The 21267-nt window shown below is 37.7% G+C and overlaps 2 protein-coding genes across 22 annotated transcripts in view; one reads left to right on the top strand and one right to left on the bottom strand.

Moving 5' to 3' along the window:
- The first annotated feature begins 113 nt into the window (after positions 1–113).
- dusp23a (dual specificity phosphatase 23a) lies at positions 114–2452 on the top strand. The gene is made up of 2 exons (XM_084091559.1): positions 114–659; positions 1646–2452. Exons 1-2 carry the CDS (start codon positions 384–386, stop codon positions 1847–1849), a joined length of 480 nt encoding a protein of 159 aa, XP_083947685.1. The 5' UTR covers positions 114–383; the 3' UTR covers positions 1850–2452.
- A 188-nt stretch (positions 2453–2640) lies between these two features.
- afdna (afadin, adherens junction formation factor a) overlaps positions 2641–21267 on the bottom strand; it is a 112280-nt gene continuing 93653 nt past the window's right edge. For 4 of the 21 annotated variants that reach the window (XM_084091551.1, XM_084091535.1, XM_084091549.1 and 1 more), the window contains 6 exons: positions 18913–20046; positions 16434–16469; positions 13715–13849; positions 10783–11326; positions 5399–5480; positions 2641–4272 (listed from right to left, as the gene is read on the bottom strand). In XM_084091551.1, coding sequence (XP_083947677.1) covers positions 4116–4272; positions 5399–5480; positions 10783–11326; positions 13715–13849; positions 16434–16469; positions 18913–20046 — 2088 coding nt within the window. In that variant the 3' untranslated portion in view covers positions 2641–4115. The remainder of the gene's footprint in view (positions 4273–5398; positions 5481–10782; positions 11327–13714; positions 13850–16433; positions 16470–18912; positions 20047–21267) is intronic. The other 17 variants (XM_084091542.1, XM_084091543.1, XM_084091540.1 and 14 more) reach the window with 8 other exon arrangements.

The following is a 21267-nucleotide window of genomic DNA, read 5'->3' as shown; positions in this document are numbered from 1 at the left end:
GGGTTATTTGGTAGTTGAAAGTACCTTGTTGATGCTTTTGCACTTTTAAATTTCCTTTTAATGTTCGATGCTTTAAGTAGATTAATGTCATCTCATTGTGACACTTTCGTTTCACTGATTGTTTACAGCTTAACGGAAGTTACACCCATAATTCGCGCAAAGCGTCATGGAGCGTAGGAACAAGGTGGATATGTAGCCTATAGCATGTCAAATTTTGTTAGTGTACATGAATGATAATAGTATCTATCCTTTTATGCAATGCTTGTTTGACAGTCACAGCGGACGCGCCCTTCAGCCCGATGCATTCTCCAGGTTAGTGGCTTTATAAAGCTGGCGTGAAGAATCAAAGGGCATTAGTTACAGCAGCAGAACTTCATCTAGACATGTCGCGCGCTTCCGCCACTCCACCGAACTTCTCGTGGGTTCAACCTCAGAAACTCGCCGGACTGGCCTGTCCTTCAGAAACTCAGCATTTCAAGTTCCTGGTGGAGAACGGCATCAAACACCTGGTGTGCTTGTTAGAATCAATCCCACCGAAATATGAGATCTGTCCAGCTCTCATCCTGCATCACATCAGCATAGTGGACTTCACGCCACCGAGTCTGGCTCAAATACTGCGATTCCTGAGCATCGTGGAGGAAGCCAATGCTAAAGGGGAGGTGAGGGTGGAAAACATTTTATAATTAATAGATGAGATCCATGATCGGATTAAAAGCCAAAAGCGTAATTTTCACGTTTTTTAAGACTACGACTAAAGTATAGTCGTACAAATCAATTTTTTTAAGTTCAATAATCATAAATGAATGGTCGATGAGTCAAGCGCAGAGAAAAGAAACGGGTGACACGTGACACCCCTGAGTGCATGAGCTACTCCAGCAGAGAAAACTAATACTTACTTACTATCTTAGTTGTCGTGTTGCGTTACCTTTCTTAAATGGTAAATTTGTAATACATAATCTGAAATCGAACTGACATGTATATACAAATACATAGTATAGGCTACATTTAATACGACAAATGTAGGCTATTTCAATTCATATATGCCCATTTGTATTCTTTTACGTTTTATGATATAAACATAAGTGTAAAAAAAAAAGTGCAATTAAACATCGTCAAAAACATTTTTTTTTTATATAATTAAAATGCTGCCCGTTCCGTTTACACCCAGAACGATAAAGATAGTTCTAAAAATCGTTCTAAATATAAAAGAATATAGCAGAGTCCGCACCGCAACTATAACGTCACGTGTCGATAACGGCACCGAGAAATGATATCATTGGAATAACTTGTTTCAGAACGATTTTTCCAGCTGATGAACGATAAAAACATTGACAGCTAATCAGAATTAATCTTGCTTTAAAGAGCCCGAGCTTTTAAAGCAGCAGAAGACGGATATTAAACAGAACGTTATCATGAGTTGGTGTGGACGCAAATATAGTTATCGCTCTTGGTGTGACAAGGCCTTAACAAGTTCATTAAACAGTTATGTTATAAAAACAGATTTATTATAATGTAATAAGTACTACTTATCTGTTATGTAGTGTTGTAATGCCCTATGTTAAAATATCATAGCTTAGAGTCAACAAAATGTTGAGTGTTTTCATCAGCCAGATGAAACCTGATGTTGGCCCTTTCTCATCCTTAGGCTGTTGCGGTTCACTGTATGCATGGTCATGGCAGGACAGGGACCATGCTAGCTTGCTATCTCGTGAAAACAAGGAACATCTCTGGTCTGGAAGCCATCAAAGAAATCCGCCGACTTCGAAAAGGGTCCATTGAGACAGAAGACCAGGAGAAAGCAGTGATAGAGTTTCACAAATACATTCAAAACTGTTCTCAAAAACATTAAATCCACATTCACATTTATATCCACATTGACAGGTGTCTGTGATCCGTGTTTTTCACCAGGTGTTAAGTCTTTCTCTCTCTCTCTCTCTCACACACACACACACACACACCAAAGAACAACTGCTTTGTGTAACCTAACCTACTCTTTAGGTAACCAATGATATATGGGTTAATACAGAAAACATGAACTTGTTCAGCTGGGCTCCTACTGCTTTATAAAATAACCCTGATATTAATACACAGCGCAGATTAGGATGCCACAGTTACAGCTACATCATGTTACATGAAGTCTGTTTATTTCCATTTAACAGTCCAGTTAATCTTGAATGCAATGTTAATTGGGTCAATGATGCTTTTGTTTGTATTTAGATCTAATGATTGATTAAAAAATGCATTAATAGTAAAGCTCATTCACAACAGCTTGATTTCACCTTTTCTAAATTCAAATCTATAGAGATGGGGCAAAGTAGAAAAATGGGTATAACTTTCCTGATATTACAATGAAAGTGTCTCATTAAAAGGCTGAAATAATAAATAAATATAAAATACTGACTGCTTTTTTCCAAAATAACGGAAACAGAAAAAATAAAATACTGAAATATTATTTATATATATATATATAAAATATAGAATTTTGTGTAAAATATTGGCTGAAATTACATAAAAATATAATTAAAATAAATAAAACCAACTATTATGCAAGTATAATCAATTTTTCATTACAGAATATAAACATATAGGCCTATATTTATATATGATGAATGATTCTTACAAAATAGACACTTTTCCAGCTTTTTTTGTAAAATCCGTATTTATTTATGATTTACAAAAGCCTATGTAACAACCATTAAAATGAATCAAATAAATTCATCTTTAACCTAAAATGTGTGTGTGCATATGTGTCAGTTTATGTTTCTCAAAGTGGCAAAAAAAGAAAGGATATTGACATTACCCTTATGCATCATTTGAATGTACAAAGTCTGTGTTCTCTGGAAAATTATTTACACAGGCGCCGACAGGTCTAAACTATGAATGAAGACACAGGTGCTTAAAAACTGAAGAGACAAGACCAGATCCTTGATTCAAATAAACATCTGCAATACTGAGCGGAGGGAAGCCGTTTAATGCACCATGAAACAGTGGATAGTGACTCGTTTACTGTGTCAAAAGACGTGTTTAATTCTCACGTTTGTCGCTCATCCATCAAATTTAACCTGCAGACTATCCAGACTTACAAATGCAAACAAATCTGTCACTATATCAATAGGTTCAAATAAATACCTGCCAATCAAAAGGCTCCTGCATCTCATTTCCACAAACCTCTATTTAAATCATCTCTTTTTAATATTACGCTACCATCAAACTTTGTTTCGTCAACGTCAGAACTGTGGACTACACATCATCCGGATCAGATAAACACAAAAAAGGAAAAATCTGGCAATTAGAAAATTCTAAACATTTTATAAAAGTGGTAAACCTCAGCGCTCTTACGGAATGACAGACTTGCAGATGATGCAGCAAAAATATTCAAGAAAACAAAACAAAAAACGACTACATTCTCAAAAGGAAAAACTGAATTTCACAAATGGTGCTAACAAGGTTACTGGAGCTCATTTCTGAGCAAAATCAGTTGAATGCAGACACGAGACGTGGCGGAAAGGTGCCTGTGTATCCATGAACGCGGAAGAACCAGCTGGAAAAAATAAAATAAAATAAACAGTGCGACAAGAAAAACGTGAGCCTCCTATATAAGTTTCCGTTGAGCTGTTCAATAATACACCGGGACCGACACGGACCCTGATCTGTACAGAGAGCTGTTAACATTGGTCTATAATATCGGCACTTACTTTCAAAAAAAAAAAAAAAACCAGAGGAAAGATGTAGAAAGAGAATAAAATAACACCATAAAATATCCCACTTTACTGCTATTAAAAAAAATAAAAACGAGCAAAAAATGCGTCATTTTTCAATAACATTTCACAAACAAAAATATACCCCCTTCATGTCATTTCAATTCTCTTACTAATATAATTAAAACAATTTACAGTGCTTTATTATAATATATCTTTCAAGGGAATTTATGGAATATCATCTCTTATTGCAGCTAAATGATACTTAATCGTCCAGTTATTCAATAAAACCAAAAAAGTATGTTTGGAAATGACTGGGAAGCCAAAGCTGGATGTGTTTTGTGTGTGTTTTTTTTCTTTTTTTTTTCTTCCAGGGATGGATCACGTATTGGCAATTAGTCCGGCTAGGGCTCTTCGCTACTGCTTTATGTTCAGTTCGTTCTCCAGTTCCATGAGCTTCCGGGACGCTTTCACTTTATTCGACACTTCCTTTCCCTGTGAGAAGAGTCTCTGGCGCTCCTTAAACGTCATAGTTTCTGGAGCTCCGCCTATTGTGTTCTCCTGATCGGGGCCGCTGCAATCAAACACAATCATGTGTGAGCAATGCAGGCTGAAAGAAATTATTCACCTTCACGTGGAACACAAAAGGATAGAATACAAATTTCATCCATTTTCTGATTTAAATATTGCATATCAAATTGTATGAAAGCTTTTATTTTGTCGCAACTGCAATTCAGGGTTTTTTTTCCCCCAGAATGTAATTAAAAAAGGTAATTGCGAGGTAATTCGTACTTTTTCTAACAATTGCGAGTTTATATCACAATTCTGACTCCGAATTACACGTTATAAACTAAATAAATAGTAATAAATAGTCGCAATTAGTCAAAACAAATTCTCACAATTGCAAGAGAAAAAAAGTCAGAATTGTGAGAGATAAACTGGCATTTAAAAAAGGTAAAAAGGTATTTTTTCTCACAAGAGAATATATATATTAGTTTTACTTTTTAAAAAGTAATACTAAATAGTATTTAGAATTACTTTTTTCTCACAAGAGAAAAAAGTCAGTTTTTATATCGCAATTCCAAGTTTATAACTTTTCATCTCACAGTTCTGACTTTTTACTTGCAGTTATGAGTTTATATCTTGCAATTCTGAGAGAAAAAAGTCAGAATTATGAGATATAAATTCATAACTGCAAGAAAAAAGTCAGAATTGTGAGATAAATCGCAATTACCTTTATTTATTTTTTTATTCCGTGGCTGAAACAAGCTTCCATAGTATCATGCCAGGTTTATAATATATATAAACATTCTACTAAGGAACACAAAAGATGAAGTTATATGGGTTTGGAATGGCATGAGGGTGAGTAAATGATGACTGACTTTTCATTTTGGGTAAACTAATCCTTTAACTTTGTCTACAAACAGGTCTAAGATTGTTTTGCAGTCAAAAACATCATTTAAAGCATTGCTAAATGTCGTAAGTAGACGGGTTCTTCTGTGTGTTTGTGTGTGTGGTGGTTCTACCACACCCAGTGCTGTGAGCTCAGAGTTAGAAGGGGTAATGATGTTTGTAGAGGCTTACAGAAATACCACAGCTTATGGTCCAACCCAAGCATGACATCATTGGTTTATATGCTTCATACAAACGTTCTGGGTTTTAAGAATCATTCTTAACAAGTGCATGATTGTGCTACTCACCCTTTCGTCCACTTCTCTCTCGGGTCATTGTAAACTTCTCCTGATCCTAGTCCTGTTGTGCTTCCAGTGTACGAATTAAATCCTGTTTTAATTTGGTCAAATGGTAAAAACAATGTGAAATTCACATGAAATATCAAGAATATAATTTCAAGAGCGATTAGCAAGATAACTGCAAAAGCTGCTGGGCTCTTAATGGTGGTGAACTGTGTGTGAATTATATATATAATATATATTTTAGTGCCATCAAATTAATTAATCATGATTAATCACATCTAACACACACATATATATATATATACATATAATTAAAATGTATATATAAATATATTGTCCAATACGTATTTGTTGTTGACTTTAAAACCCTACATCCCCATCATAGACCTTAAATCTGTTTAATATGAAGATCGTTCAGTTCAACCGTATACTAGCCCAGCAACTTCTGTTCTCCAAACGAAACGACTCCACAGACCAGAAGCTGAACAGCGAGAGGAAAGCTTGTTTAGTTAGTGTTAAAGCATTCCAAAGCACACCTGACACAAGGTCTGTGGATCACAGGTCAAAGGTGGAGGTCAAGCACCAGCTGCTTCTAAACTTGTCTGGTGTTGAGGAACGTCTCTGTCAGCAAGACGCTCCCCAGCTCCGCACGGCTGGCCTTCGCTGCGACCCCCACCGCTGACCTACCGTAGGCGTCGTCTATAAGGCTCACGTGTCCTTGTGTCTGTCGGGGTGAAGGGGCGGTCCGGATTGACCCGGGGAACGCCAGGTTGCTTCTAAGCAATGATGTGCAAGAGCACCACCGCAATCCAAATGCATGTTGACGGTTTCACTGATTGACTGATAATGGAATGAGTTTGGGCCGGAGGGAGAAAGACACAAACACATTGACTTGTGAACCAAAAAAACAAAAACAAAAAAACACCTTCTCCACTGGGGACAACCAAGTATTCAAGAGCAAAACAGGGCAGCTGGTGGTTTAGCCTAAAACAAGTGGCTCGAAAAGCAAAAACAAGCACAAAGCCAGAATAAAGTTGAGTTGAAAGGTTTTGTTTTTGAGGCCAAATGTGTTTTATATTGTGGTTTTGAATGCAATACAAAATATGCAGCGAAAGTCTGTAATTGTTTGTATGTTTGCACAGAGCTGTTCAGTTTGTATTCATAAAACCTTAAATGAGCTTCGATTCCCTTCAAGAATATTTAAGGGTTTTTTTTAAAGTTGGTTTTTGATTTATGAGCAAGATAAGATCTGTGGTTCACATTACTTTGAGGCTTTTTTGTTTTGTTTTGTTTTGTTGTGTAACATGAATTACAGAGTCAGATATTTTGAAACCATTGTGGGCTTTAGAAATGCAAGTTGTGACATAAGGACTACAACAATTCATCAAGCATGTAAACTCACATTTTGGTAGTAGTTATAGTCTTTATGTGCTTGTACACTGTCAAATATTTTACCTTTTGAAGTACAAAAGCTAGTTTGAAACAATGTTAGATATTTTGAAAGTAGTCTATTAAAGTACAACACTAGTTTTGAAATGTAAAAGTTCTAGTCTAAACATTTTGGAAATATTTCTATATCAATTTCAAATTAATATAGATGCTAATTTCGGCACTCAGTTTTTTCCTCAGTAAAAATAATATATCTTTGAAAAAGATGCGTGTGTATGTATATATATATATATATATATATATATATATATATATATATATATATATAAATATAAATGTATTATATTTTAATTATCATAATTAAATAAAAATAATAATTGAATAACAGGTGCATATTAATACCTTAGAGTAGGTAAATGGACACCACACTTAATGTAGTATTATGAACTTTTTAAGGGTACATAAATAAATAACTGCCCCAGTGACAAGCTTCTGTACCCATAAAGGTACAATTTTTGCCCCAAAAAATTCAGTGTATGTGTTTATGTTAGGTACGGCTGTGTGTAAATAATATTGTAGAAGTGAAACTTTTGAAGTAATGTTCACCAAACACCTTTTCACTCAAATCAAAAAAATGCTTTCTAAAAACCCATTAAAGATCCCCAAGGAAACGCATGGTGAATTAGCCTACAAACTGACATCGTGACTGAACAACTCTACAGTAGTATATGGCTGTGAGGCAATGCTCTTCCTTTCATCAAATCCCAACAAAGCCAAAAACAGAACTTTTTACTAAATTTTCTGATTTTGATAATAAACTTCTTTAACGATAAAGCATAAAATCAACATTAAAGGCTTAAAGTCCACAGGTAGTGATCCTTTTTTTGCTCAGAGACTTGGTTGTTCCAGCAGGTCGGCGCACCTTCTCAGAGAAGGTGATGGGAGGGGCTGTGGTGGAATCCCATGATTCCATGCGGCCCGATGTGAGAGGAAGCAGGGGAGGGTGGGTGGAGCCAAGCAAATGATGATGGCAAAGACACATCCATATAAAGACAAACTGGACAGCAAGACAGCAGACAGACAGAATATAAGAGTGAGAACTACAACACAGCTGAAACCAAGAGAAATCAATATTGCATCAGCGCTAAATCTCTGTTCCAAAAACTAGTGAGCTGCCTTCTAAGGTACATCCACAAACATAGCATCTTAATGTAATAATCTAATACACAATTTATGTTACACATTAATATTGGTTAAAACGGTTCAAGTAAATTAAATGATATTTTTCAGTAATCAATGAAATATTTATTTATCAATAATTTTTTTATTAAATACATTTATTATTATACATATAATTATTATCTAAATGACATTTGTATATAATTTGAGCAATGAAAGAAATATTATAATATGTATTATAATTATTAACATTTAAAATAAATGTTAAATCAAATATTTACTTTATCAAATACATTACTATTATTATACATGCATATTATTATTATCATTATCTACGTGTTATTTTCATTTGATATTTTTCAGTAATAATTGAAATATTTATAATTAACATTTAAAATGTAATATTTATTTTACTAAACACATTTATAATAATAATTATTATACATGCATGTATTTATTGTTTATTATTACTATTACTATATTTAACACATCCATAGACTCGTCCATCATCTTAGATTTACCTTCTTTTTTTTTAATCTCATTGCAATGCATTCTGGAAAGACAAAATTTAGAAGACAATGTCTTCCTGCAATGCCTTCTGTCTAAATAGGTAGCTTACTAGGTTTTGGAACTGAGTGCAAACGTAAAGATAACAACCAAAGGGTGTGTATAAAACAATGGTTTTGGGTCCATGAGGCTTCAGCAGTGTTGCAGACAGAAATAATGACATTAATATGGTAAGAGACGCATTAAGCAAAGCAGCAGCAATTGATTCATGGCTTAAAAAAAAGCTTCATTCAGTCTGAGCAGGGAGAAGTGCCGTGCTTTTTATTGGCTGATTAATGCAAAGTTAGTTCCTCGGTAAGCGTAAATGCAATTCTGATCACAACAGGCCCCAATGACATTAGGTGGAGGGAAGCTTTGTGCAGATTACATGCAAGGTCAGATACACTGGGCATCTTTGTGCAATAGGGTTGAACAGCTTTTTTTGCACATGACTGTTTAAAAGTTTCATATCTGTTGCAAAGTCACTCAAAATAAGTACGTACAGACAATTGCAAAATGTACAAATTAAATACTAAAATAAATAAATATGCAACCAAGTTTGAAAAAGTAAAACAACGACTTTGTAATTTTATCAAAATATGAATAAAATATAATATAAAATATGAATATAATAAAATATTTATTTAAAATAGTACTCATATGTATTCATATTTAAAATAAATATAATTATTATAAAACATAATAATTATAATTAAATTATAATAATAAATACATATTTCTTGCATCATTTTCCAAAGGTACAATTAATTTCCTTAGGGAAACAATTATTTTGAGGAAAAAAATGACTAAATCCAACTTGAAACGGATATAAAAATATTACGTTGTGTGTTAAAACTAGAGTTGTACTACAACATTTTTTTTTTTTTTTTTTTCAAACAGGTTTGACTTGGCAGAACTACATGCACTGATTTAAATGCTTAACACTTGAGGGAGCCAAACCCTAAACAAACCTTTAAATTCTAGCAGGACTGTACGCACCAAGATTGCTAAAGATACAAGTAAAACAAATTCAGATGGATTTTAAACAGTCAAGCAGAAGAAAAGCGCCTCATCCAACAGATCTTTTCCCCGTTGCCAAGTGTAAACAGGACTGAGGAGAGGTGCAGCGTTGAGCCCACCACTGCAAGTGACAAGAAGCCAGTGTCTCGTTCCCTGAGCTGATAATGTTCGAGCATGGGGTCTGGCCGCTGAGGCCTGGGCCTACCCCAAAAGCACATCACACACACATGAAGCGGCTGGCAACACCAACAGTACTTGGACTGATTTTGGACCGCACAGCGAATCACGAGGTCTACTGACTGCTTGTACGGCGCTAGGATGATTCGAGGAAGAGGAATCGGGGAGAATAGGTGATCGGAAAACAAACAAACAAAAAACTAATTACTATTTAAAAGGAACATTATGGGTTTAATACAAGCTGAGCTCACTTGATAGCATTTGTTGCGTAACATAAGTTTGATAACTTAGTAAAAAATAAAAAAGAATAACAGTAATTGTACCAATAAATTGCATCCAAGTTATGGTTAAAATGTTGTTCTGCTGATTCAAGGCGACGGTCCTGAACGACTCGTGTAAAATTACACCAACCTTTCTGGTATTCTTGTGTGAACAGTTTGCAGGCTTTTTACAGTAGTTACGTCATCATGACAACAAAGTTTGGATACAACTTTACATAGACAACGTGTAAAGTTATATTCCCCCCTCCCCCCCTCTCTGATTATCATACATGTTGAAAAATGTTTTTTTTTTTCTGGATCTTTGATATAAAGATCAAAAGAAAAGCATTATAAATAACTTTACTGTCACTTTTGATCGCTAATGCATCCTTGCTGAATAACAGATTTGATTTCTTTGAAAATAAAACAAATCTTACTGACCCCAAACTTTTGAGTCGTAGTTTAAAAAGAAAGAAAGAAACGAGTCGATATTGTTTTCTATGATAATGGATAAATGCTGTCAACTGAGCTCAACTGAACCCAGAAGATTCCAGCAAAAAGAGAAAAAAAAAAAAAAAAAAAGAAGATAAAAACCAGGACATATGATTCGATTGATTGGCTATGATACTACGCAAATTTACAGATAGAAAGGTAGAGGGAATATGGAAAATGTAGAGCGCTGAGTCTCCGTTGGAAAACAGGAAAAGGAACAAACGAACACCAAAAGAAAAAAAACAAAACATGAAAACGAATAACCCAATAACAAACGGAGGACGAGCGGGCTGAGGTCGGGCCCTTCTCTCTCCTCGGCGTCTCTACCTTTCGAGTTGGCTGACGGGATGAAGCTGGGTTTGGTGGGAGGGAGAGGGGGCTGCCCTGCCTTGAGAGCAGTACTGTTGGCATTGGCCGCTGTGGGCAGCTGGAATGAGCTGGACAGAAAGATGCCATCTGAGACGGGACGGGGCTTGCGCGCGGTTGGCGGCGGCTGGGGCTTTTGGGCGGGCGGAAGGTCACCGTAGGACTTCCGGGTGGCCGAGAGCTTAACCTGACCTGTTAGGCCCGCGTCCTCCTCATCCTCCTCCTCCTCGTCATTGTACGAGACAAACTTGGCAGTGTATATGGTGTCGGGGGAGGCGACCTGGGTTTTGAGGTAGGAGGTGTTTCTCTGAGGCGGGGGCGGAGGGGCGCTGTTGTTGATGTTAGTGGTGGGGGTGCTTGCGGGTGAAGGGGGCTGGTAGTCCCGGGGAAGGGGAGGTCTGTACAGACCAGGCTCGTCTGGCGTTAGCAGCTTACGCTCGGCTTCCTCGTGCTGCCGGCGCCGCCCTGCCTCCAGGCGGGTGTAGTACTCTTCCTCCTGTCTCCTCTGAAGGGGGAACATGGGAAGAGCTGGTTAGAGCTGCCTTCGCTAGCCTGCGCCGCTCACATTGACCACCAGGGGCACCGGCGAGGCCTGGGTCAAAGCTAACGGTACTCTGGCTAATGGATGCACCAATGTAGTAAAGCTACATTGTAGTAGAAGAAATGTGTTTGCTGATGTGATGTAATGTGTTTCTGAGTGAATCAAGTTGCTAAAACTTACTCCTGCATGTTTGGGGAAAGTGGGCCAGTGGCTTTAACAAATACAGTGAACACTGCAAGCAAGCAAGCAAAGGCACATACTAGACAAAGCAACAATACTGCTAGCTTGCATTGTCCCTTGTTGCATAGAGAGCCTTGTTATTTGTAATGCGCGTAGTTTTGCAAGTTCAGTGCACGTTGCAGCTTAATCTGGCCAAGAACCACCCATTTGGACAGGAAATGTCAGGCTGATTGACATGAAAAGGGACCAATCACTTACATATACACACATACAAGTGTTTAAAAGATATGTTTACATGACAACGATGTACTAAAAATAGAAAAGTTTTTTCTTTGTACAGATGACGTTATCAAAAGGATCCCCATTCACACGGATCTGCGAAAACGACTAAAAACGCTGTATTATGCATGCCAGGCCAGTAGTAGGTGATGTCACTTTGTAAAGAAAGACTATGCGCCTGTGCACATTCGCATTCTTTTACAGGACACTCGCCTGCCTATAGACTAAACACATAATACGCATGTGCATGCTATCACCTTTTTCACAGATTCACGTTTTTGTACTTAACATGGAAACAATAACGGTATTGTTTTAAAAACGTACACTTTGAAAACCAGTTTTCAAAAGTTTGCATTTTTAGGCCCCCAAAACACCGTTATCATTATCGCATTAAAAGTTTTCCGTTTCTAGTTGAAAACGGTGTCATGAAAACGGCCCCTTGATCTAACTCAAAAATGCCAATTGTATAAACACAATCTAGTTTAGTTTAGCTGCATTGTGTTGCTTGCTTGCAGTGAAGACGATGTATAAGACTTGCATTTGATTGTAAGCACACCAGATGGCACCAAAGAGAAACAAGTCACTACAGCTGACAGATGCGTCTTGTTCTAACTGTAATGGAAAGACTGGAGCATATGATACTGTTACAAGCTCCATGTCTGGCTGGCATTTGGCGGTTTAATTCTGGAGAAAAACAGCCAGTGGCTGGCTCTGCTCTGGTCTCTGTGCATGGATCCCCTGGGTTAGTATGCGGTGGGAATGTCTCTTATGAGTGCGTGTGGAGGCAAAACACACATGAGCTAGTTCAATCTGGGACGGCCTCCATGAAAACCAAGGTGGGCCCATTTCCAACAGCACTTCCAAGCAATGTTGTATGGAATGGCAATGGCCGCCCAACAAAATGCTGGATTGTTGTGCAAAGATCTGACGTGATTCTCATGCGTTTCTTTAAGGGGATGGGGATACATCACAAACACAAGAGTGGAGATGTTGTGAAGACATGCAGTTGGACATCACAACTGGCCTCTAAAATTACCAGTGGTCTGAAAATGACGCACACAGGCACAAATAAAACTGGATGGTCACATAGTGGGACGATACTGCTCACATTTTAGATGGAGAATGTAAATTCAGACCACTGGTAAGTCAATGACCTGCTGAGGCATTCCAGAAGTGTAACACATGGGAGTTAAACTCAATTTAGCCTTTATCAGTTAACGGTTCATTACTAACTCCAGGACTGCAGTAAACCTTATTATCAGTTAACAGTTCATTACTAACTCCAGGACTGCAGTAAACCTTATTATTATCAGCAAATATAGTATGTATATACATAGATACACATTATTTTAAACTAAGTATACAAGGGACTGTGATATTGTACAGCCTGACGTATTAAACATCAGCTGCTGTCTCTAATCACACCCACTTACAAGATCGTGAGGAACCATCCACATGGAAATCAGGCGAAAACCTTGAAAAAGCTTTGTATTAGCATAAATAAACATGGCTGATCACATGTCTCCTTCAGTTAAATATGTCAAAAGACTGATTCATAAAGGTGCAGAGAACGTTTTGGGAGAACATCTCACTATAATTAACCTGACTAATAATAGCAAGATTACAGGTCTGAGACAGTGAAATCTATCTGCTGTAGTCGTGACTTGTGTTTAAGGCCTGTTTGAGGGGGGAAAAAAAGACAAAGATAATCTGCATTCCATATGAAGTGTGCTAAAACATGCCTGCAATTGCACATTACACAAAAAAAACTTAACATATGCATGCTGCATTTTCGGTCTATGAGTCCTTTCTCATTAGAAACATCTTAAATAAATGCTTTTAACTACATATAGAAAGTTCCTAGTTGTCGCTGGTCCGTTTCGATCTCAATACCTTCTCCTCAGTCTCTCGTCTGGCTCTCTCCTCCTCTCTCCAGCGTCTCTCCTCCTCCTGTTTGGCTCGTTCTTCTGCTTCACGCTTACGGATTTCCTCCAACTGCTGTTTCCGTCGTCGCTCCTCGTCCTGTAGCTGAGGTGCACAATACATAATCAGGTTTAGAGGAAAAACACTGGACCACAGAGAGGATGGCTTGGACTGACTGAATTTGCCATTTTAAATCCTGGTGCTAAACCTAAATGGTTGACGTGTTCCTAAATTAAACTGATGACAACCTAGATATCTAGAAAAAAATTGGTGCTTGCGCCTGTTTTATTGGTTAATAACTAAATTTCATGTCAATTTAATCCTAAAACTACTGATATATAATCTAAAAAAAAAACTGGCTTTATTAGTTAACTAGTTTTGTTGGTTGATATTGTGATTTTAACAAACATCCACTACCGTTCAAAAGTTTGGGGTCTATAAGATTTTTTTCTTAAATTAATACTTTTAAAGACATTTATAATGCTTCAAAAGTTTTCTATTTTCATATAAATGCTTTTTTTTAACCTTCTATTCATTAAAGTATTCTGAAAAAATTTATTTTCACAAAAATATTATGCAGCACAACTGTGTTCAACTTTGATAATAATAAGAAATGTTTCTTAAATACAAATCAGCATATTAGAATGATTTCTGAAAGATCATGTGACTGAAGTCTGGAGTAATGATGCTGAAAAAATTCAGCTTTGCCATCATAGGAATACATTTTATAATACTAAATACAAAATATGTATTTTAAATGGTAATATTATTTCACAGTATCACCGATTTTACTGTATTGATCAAATAAATGCAGACTTGGTGAACATACAGTAAGAGAATCTTTCAAAAAAATGAAAAAAAAAAAATCTTACTGAGCCCAAACATTTGAACTTCAATTTAAACTTATAAACCTATATCTACACATAACATTAAACCAAATACTACATTTAAAAATATATATTTTTACAGTTTTAACAGTCATCTAGATAAAATGTGTAGTTGTTTTATTAATAGCTCATTTATAGACTAGCCTGCTGTGGTGATTTGTATAAAAAGCATCCTGTTGAATTATCACCAGTAAGTTTGTTGATGTGATCACTGTGAGTGGTATCGTGCATCAAACACAATCACACATTAAAAGAGAATGACATGCACATACACCGCTGCATGCAAAACAACTTACTGACAAAAACGCTTCTTCACATCTACAGAAAATCATTTGAAAGGTAATCCAAACACCTTGGTCAAACTTCATACACAATACATATACAATGCTCAACAGGTAGGGAAATACAAATCATGGCCATACAACGTTTCCATCGGAAATCAGAAGGAAGAGGACATAAACAGAGACATGTCCAGTAGTCAGGATAGGGGAAGAAGAAACCCAGCACCAAAAACCACGGAGAAACGCAGAATAAAGGAGCGGCAAAGCGCCAGGGTCAACACAGACACAGAGAGCAGTGATGAGTGGAGTGGAGGAAGAAACCGGAATGGAGATCACAGCATGGTGATGAGGCCCTCATGCAAGCAAGCTCAGGGCCGGAGAGACTGGGCTGGAAGAAAACATGCACCAACCCACCCCTCATGATGACACTGCATTGAAACAACGGCTGCCGAAACCAGCAGAGCTTCATCACGTTCTCCAAGAAGGAAAAAGAACTCAAAGCTTTCTTTGGAATGAATTTTGTGGTTTTCTAGATGCAAATGCTCATGTCTAAGCCTTGCACACACTTCCAGACGTAAGGTTGCTATCCTGAGCACATTTAAAGCTGAAGTGTGTGATTTTTGTAGATTGCCATAAAAAAATATTTCAACTTCTCCATCTTTTTCTTAAAAAAACAACAGTTACAGTGAAGCACTTACAATGGAAGTGAATGGAGCATCAAAATACCCACGGTTCAACAGTATAGCCACAACAACGTAAAAAAAAAGTTTATGTTAAGTTATATCCAATTTTGTTGACATGACAACGTCATAAACCTTAAAATGACGATAAAATGAAGAACCACTTTTACAGCTCAAATAATTCACAAGTTTTAACAAGAATTATTGTAAGTGCTTTTTATAAAAATTATAAGCTTAATATTTCTGAGGCCTTCAAAATATGGCCTCATTAACTTCTACTGTAAGTGCCTTGCGTTTTTTAAGAAAACGAGGGATGAGTCAAGTATTTTAATTATTAAAAAAATTCTTTAATTTTTTAAGAAAACAAATACTGGGTCAAAACGATTTGGATTTTAATTATCTTCATTTTTTTAAATTTGATTAATAATTAAAAATGATCTGGAGTGAGTTTGGAGGCGAGACCGTTTCCCCAACCAATGGAAGATGAAAACTAGTTTTGAATATAATAACTACAATACTTAGTCCATATGGTGACACTCGCTTAGAAATGACTAACTTTAGCTTTAAAAATGTATTTTCTATGATGTCTTTCCTTAAGGATTCATTCGGCTCATTTTTAGATAGTTGCAAAGCAGCAGTTTCCCAGTGAAGCACAATGAACATCCCGAGATGGAGTCCCCATGATGGTGTCCCCTGCTTGAAAAAGTGGTACATCTCTCTCAAAATAATACCCATGGGTAAAGGAGCCACCACGGCTGAATGAAGGGAGGGAGGTAGTGAACAAGAGGAGACACAGGTGGAGCCGAAACAGGAAGACAAGTAAAGAGCGTAAAGAACATACCAAGTCTAGTACAGAGATTGCTGGAACAGCAGTCTGCTGCAAGAGAAACAAAAACATACAGAGCAACCAAAGGGGTGGGAGAGAGAATAAATAAAGTAGTAAGAAATAAAGAAAAGGAGGGGTTTTAGAGAAGATAAAAGTAAAAAATAAAATAAAATAAAAACATTGGCGCAGTGGGCCGGGACGCAGTGATGTTCTGCCAGGAACATTCCAGGGCAGTTTGGGTCTGATTAGTGCCAGCGGTCCACTTCTCTCCACAAACACTTGAGCTGGTGAGGAATTTCCCCATCATTCCACGTCCCCCCCCACTGAAGCACTGGCAATATTTTCCTTCAAACACACAGGATTGTGTTGACCTTCCCTTAGACGGCTCGACCTGCCAACTCCTCAGAGATGGAGCGATATCAAAGTTAGCTTTGAGCACTGTGCTGCACACAGCAGAAACTCAGGTGAACGCTAGGCTACGGCAGGTGTTGGAAACCTAAGTGGACTTCGGGGGGCTGAAGTTTGTGCTAGCACTGAATGTCTCAGAGACTTGGAAAGCACAAAAAAGCCATTTGGAAATAACACACACAAACCAGCCCACCAAGAAGTCAAGAGCCTGAATTCAATTGAACTGAACTCAAATGTTTCGACATTAAAGGCTTTACTCATCACAGGCTGTTTCCTGAGCACAGATTAAGCCATTAGTTACTAATAGGGCTGGGCGATACATCTAATATTTACTATACATTCAGCAATTTTATGGATATATAAAATCGAAGTTGCCAAATTGAATATTAAACATTTTATTTAGCCAATATATATCCTAACGGTTACGAAATATTTTAATGGCAAATCGATTCATTTGAAATGACGATTTGTTAGCCATCTCTAAAAATTGTTTAAAATAAAATATATATATTTTTTTTAAATATATATTATATAAATATATAAATATATAAATATATATATATATATATATATATATATATATATATATATATATATATATATATATATATATAAATATAAATATATATAAAAGACGTATTAATTTAAAACAAAATATATGTAAATATAGTATAAATAAATAAATACATATATTAATGGGTCAATTTTGAAAATAGATATACATTGCTGATTATTATTGTATGTATAATAATATTGGTGCATAAAAATAATTAAATGTTAAATCTATCGATGCATATATAAATACATACACACACATCGATAGATTTAATATTTAATTATTTTTATTGATTTTATCACCCAGCCCTAGTTACTAACAGAATCAATGGTTTTGATTCTCCACCCCGGTCAGAGACGAGGCTTAATATGTGCCTGAAAAGTCCTTGCATATAAATAATAAATGTTCATGTCTTGTTCGAAATTGTTGTTAGCACATTTCAAATAATATTGATTCTGATCCTACTGTAAATGGTTGGTTAGCCAGTAGCTAAAGGTCAGAAATGGTTCCGCCACTGATCTGTTTTTAGAAGTTAAATGAATATCAGATTTTAAATGACAGATGAGATCAGGAGAGATGTACTGATCTGGACGAGGCAGGCTGATGCTGGGGCAAGCAGTGGAAACGTGTCCAGTGCTTGGCATCGTAAAGCCCTGGCTTCACCCCTCCGTCAGCGCAGCGTATATCAGCAGTGCAGCATGGAAAAGCAATGACATAGGCATGTTGCAGGAGCACATGGCAAAACATTCATTATAACAGCGGAGGCTTAATCAAAAATAAAAATAAAAACATTCACGCAAGGATTCCCAGGTTAGTGATTAGCGAGTCCATCACCAGTCTGTCCTGCTTCTGACTGCGGTTTCAAGCATAACGCAAAAGGCTATACGGACATACAAAGAGACCGGCACTCAACTTCAAACAATACCGCAGAGGTTTGCAACGACCTTAGACGATTCAATCTGCGCAGCAATGGGAAAAACACATGTGCAAGTGTACTCAAGTAGAACTAGTTCTTTCAAAAATGTCCTGACTCTGAGTCGTTCCAAAGCAGCTGAAAAACAATGTTAATGCTCTATACAAGTGTGAGGAAAAGGTTCATCACAAAACCATTTATCAAGATATAGTAACATTTTAAGTACTTAAAGTCAACATGAAAAGCATCACAACCTATTTGACTTTTGTGATGCGATGAATTTCAGACCTAAAAATTAAAATACGTTTTCCTATAGCTTAATATGAAGTGACAACTAGTACACCAATTGTAGGTTCACTAGGTTGTCTATTGGCTAATATTATTTTCCCTGCCCACATGGCTCATATCCACACCTTTCAGAGATGGAACAAGTTATTACATTTTGATGAAAGATTACAAAGACTTCTTTGAATTGACGTGCCCTGATAATTCGCTCACAATAAGACCAGGAATGCGCATTATGAAAGTAAACGAGGTCAGTTTTGATTTCATGTTGACTTCAACCATTTATATGCACACAGCAAACTACAGCTATCAATTTCCCCGTGTCTGCTCACCCGTGCTCTCTTCTCCGCCTCCAGTCTCTGCATAATTAGCGTGGTGTCTACATCTTCGTCATCCTCCTCCTCCTCATCCTCCTCGTTCTGCTTGGACTCCTGCAGTCTCTTCTGGAACTGCCACTCCAGCATGAGTTTGCGCATGCGGTCGCTCTCCTCGGCGGTGCGCTCGGGCTTGGCCTGAAGCTCCTGGATCTCCTTGTCCAGGAGGTCCACGATGTGAAGCTGCTGCTGTTTCTCCAGTTTCTCGCGGGCGTCCCTCTTCCAGGGGTCGGGCGATAGGCTGTCGCTGGCGGACAGTTCCTCTTTGCTGATGGTGATGTATTGCAGGTCGCGCCTCTCGATGGTGCGCGGCTGCTGCTGAGGCAGGAGGTCACGGATTACCGTGTCCTGTGGTGGTTGGCGAGGAAGGCTGGATAGTTTATCGGGCCGAGTTGGTTGTGGCGGCGGCGGTTGTGGCAGCTGGACCGGGGGAAGGTACGGTTGGGGCACCTGCACTGGCATGGGGGGCTGTGGATGGGGCATCTGTTGGTGCTGAGGGGCAGGTGGCAGCGGACCGTGCTGGTTGTTGTGCATGGCAGGGCCAGGGACGGCAGGGTTGCGAATCTGTACCAACTTCCTCTCCTGGTCTCTTCTCTTCCTCTCTCGCTCCTCTTCGAGCCGGGCCTTTTCCTTCTCATACCAGCGCTGTTGCTCTTCGCGTTTCTTGCGATCGGCCGCGGCCGCCGCCTGTTGCTGTGAAACAGACGGTGGTGGAGGAAGCGGCATGTCTGTTTGCGGCTCATAGTCGTAGTGTGCAGGTGGAGGAGGAGGAGGAGGGGGAAGGTCAGAACGGGAGGGTTGGGAGACGCCCACTGGGCCGGAATTGGGAACTATTGGGGTTTTCCAGCGGCCAGGGCCGCTCTTGTGGTTGCCCTGGGACCTAGAGCCAGAGGATGAGGAAAAGTTGAGGTGTTCTTGGCTGGAGGTACTGGACTCCACCGAAGAGGACACCTGGTGGTTCCAGTGCTCGCCTCCACCTCGCTGGTACTCAGCCTCACGCTGCTGCAGGAGCATCAGGTCTTCCTGACGCAGACGTTCACCTGGGTATCCGCCCGGAACGTCACACAGCTCCTCCTGAGAGCGCGCCACCCGCTAGCAAGACACAATGACACAGCAGTGAGATTCATTTCTTATTTTTGTGTGAAAATGTCACAGATGTTGCAGACAAATGTAAATTGTGACTAGACAGGAGTTACATATGAACTTTTATTTAATGGATAAGCTCAATCAAACCAAACTAGCAAATTACAAAATAATTAAGTATTATATTTAATATGTTTTTAAAAGATTTTTGAATCTCTGGGGGGGAAATAACAAAACAAAAAACAGGCAAATTTGTGTGAAAACCACACATTAAACAGATACAGTTTAAAGTATTAAGTCCTTGGTAATGTAATTAAATGTATTTAATTTGTAAGATAATGCATATAAAATGAATGAAATGAATGAATGAAAATTAAATTAAATCTTAAAAAATCTGAACATTAAATTAAATTTTCAGAAATAACTGATAACGTAAGAGATACTATACACTACCATTCAAAAGCTTGTGATTTGATTTTTAAATGTTTTTGAAAGAAATCTCTTATGCTCAGCAAGGCAGCATTTATTTGATAAAAAAAGTTATGGCAAAAACAGCAATATTGTGAAATATTACAATTTAAAATAGATTTTCTGTTGTAAAATATTCCTGTGATGGTAAAGCTGAAATTTCAGGATCATTACTCCAGTCTTCAGTGTCACATGATCCAAACATGTCTTAGGCTACGTTTACACGGAAACGATCTGAAGAGAAAACGCAAAAGTGATCACTTTTTATTCTGCGTTTAGACGAGCGTTATCGGGGGGAAATCTGCGTGCATATGGTGACGCAAAAGTATGTGAAATTCAATGTAGTATGCACTCCAGGCGGCTAGGTGGCAATGTGAAGCACTGATGTGAGCCTTCACTGTCTAGCAAACTTTTGCGTTTTTACCGTTTAGACGGAAACACGACGGTGGAGCGTTTTTAAGATTTCCACTCTGGAGGGTGGTTTCAATTTTTTGCGTTTTTAAGCCCCGAAAACGCCGTCAAAACGAAAGGCACATCTGATAAAATATTTTTACGTTTTCACCCGCGAGCGTTCACGTGTAAACAGGGCCGTCAATGTTGAAAACAGTTGTTATGCTTTATATTTCTGTGGAAAATTGGCAGTGATCAGACAATGTTTTTTCAGGATTCTTTGTTGAATAGCAGTTTTTTTTTTATTAGAAAACTTTTTTTTATAATATATAAATGTCTTTACACTCACTTTTGATCAATTATTGCATTCTT

Source organism: Abramis brama (genome assembly GCF_963993115.1).
Source record: "Abramis brama genome assembly, chromosome: 18".
Classification (NCBI taxonomy): Eukaryota; Metazoa; Chordata; class Actinopteri; order Cypriniformes; family Leuciscidae; genus Abramis; species Abramis brama.
The sequence above is the reverse complement of the archived record's forward strand: the minus strand, read 5'-3'. Positions and strand labels throughout refer to the sequence as shown.

Bases quoted from the DNA above. Each gene is read 5' to 3' on its own strand.
- dusp23a (XM_084091559.1), top strand. From the start codon at position 384: ATGTCGCGCGCTTCCGCCACTCCACCGAACTTCTCGTGGGTTCAACCT. The intron at 660-1,645 runs GTGAGGGTGGAA...TCTCATCCTTAG, and splicing joins AAGCCAATGCTAAAGGGGAG to GCTGTTGCGGTTCACTGTAT.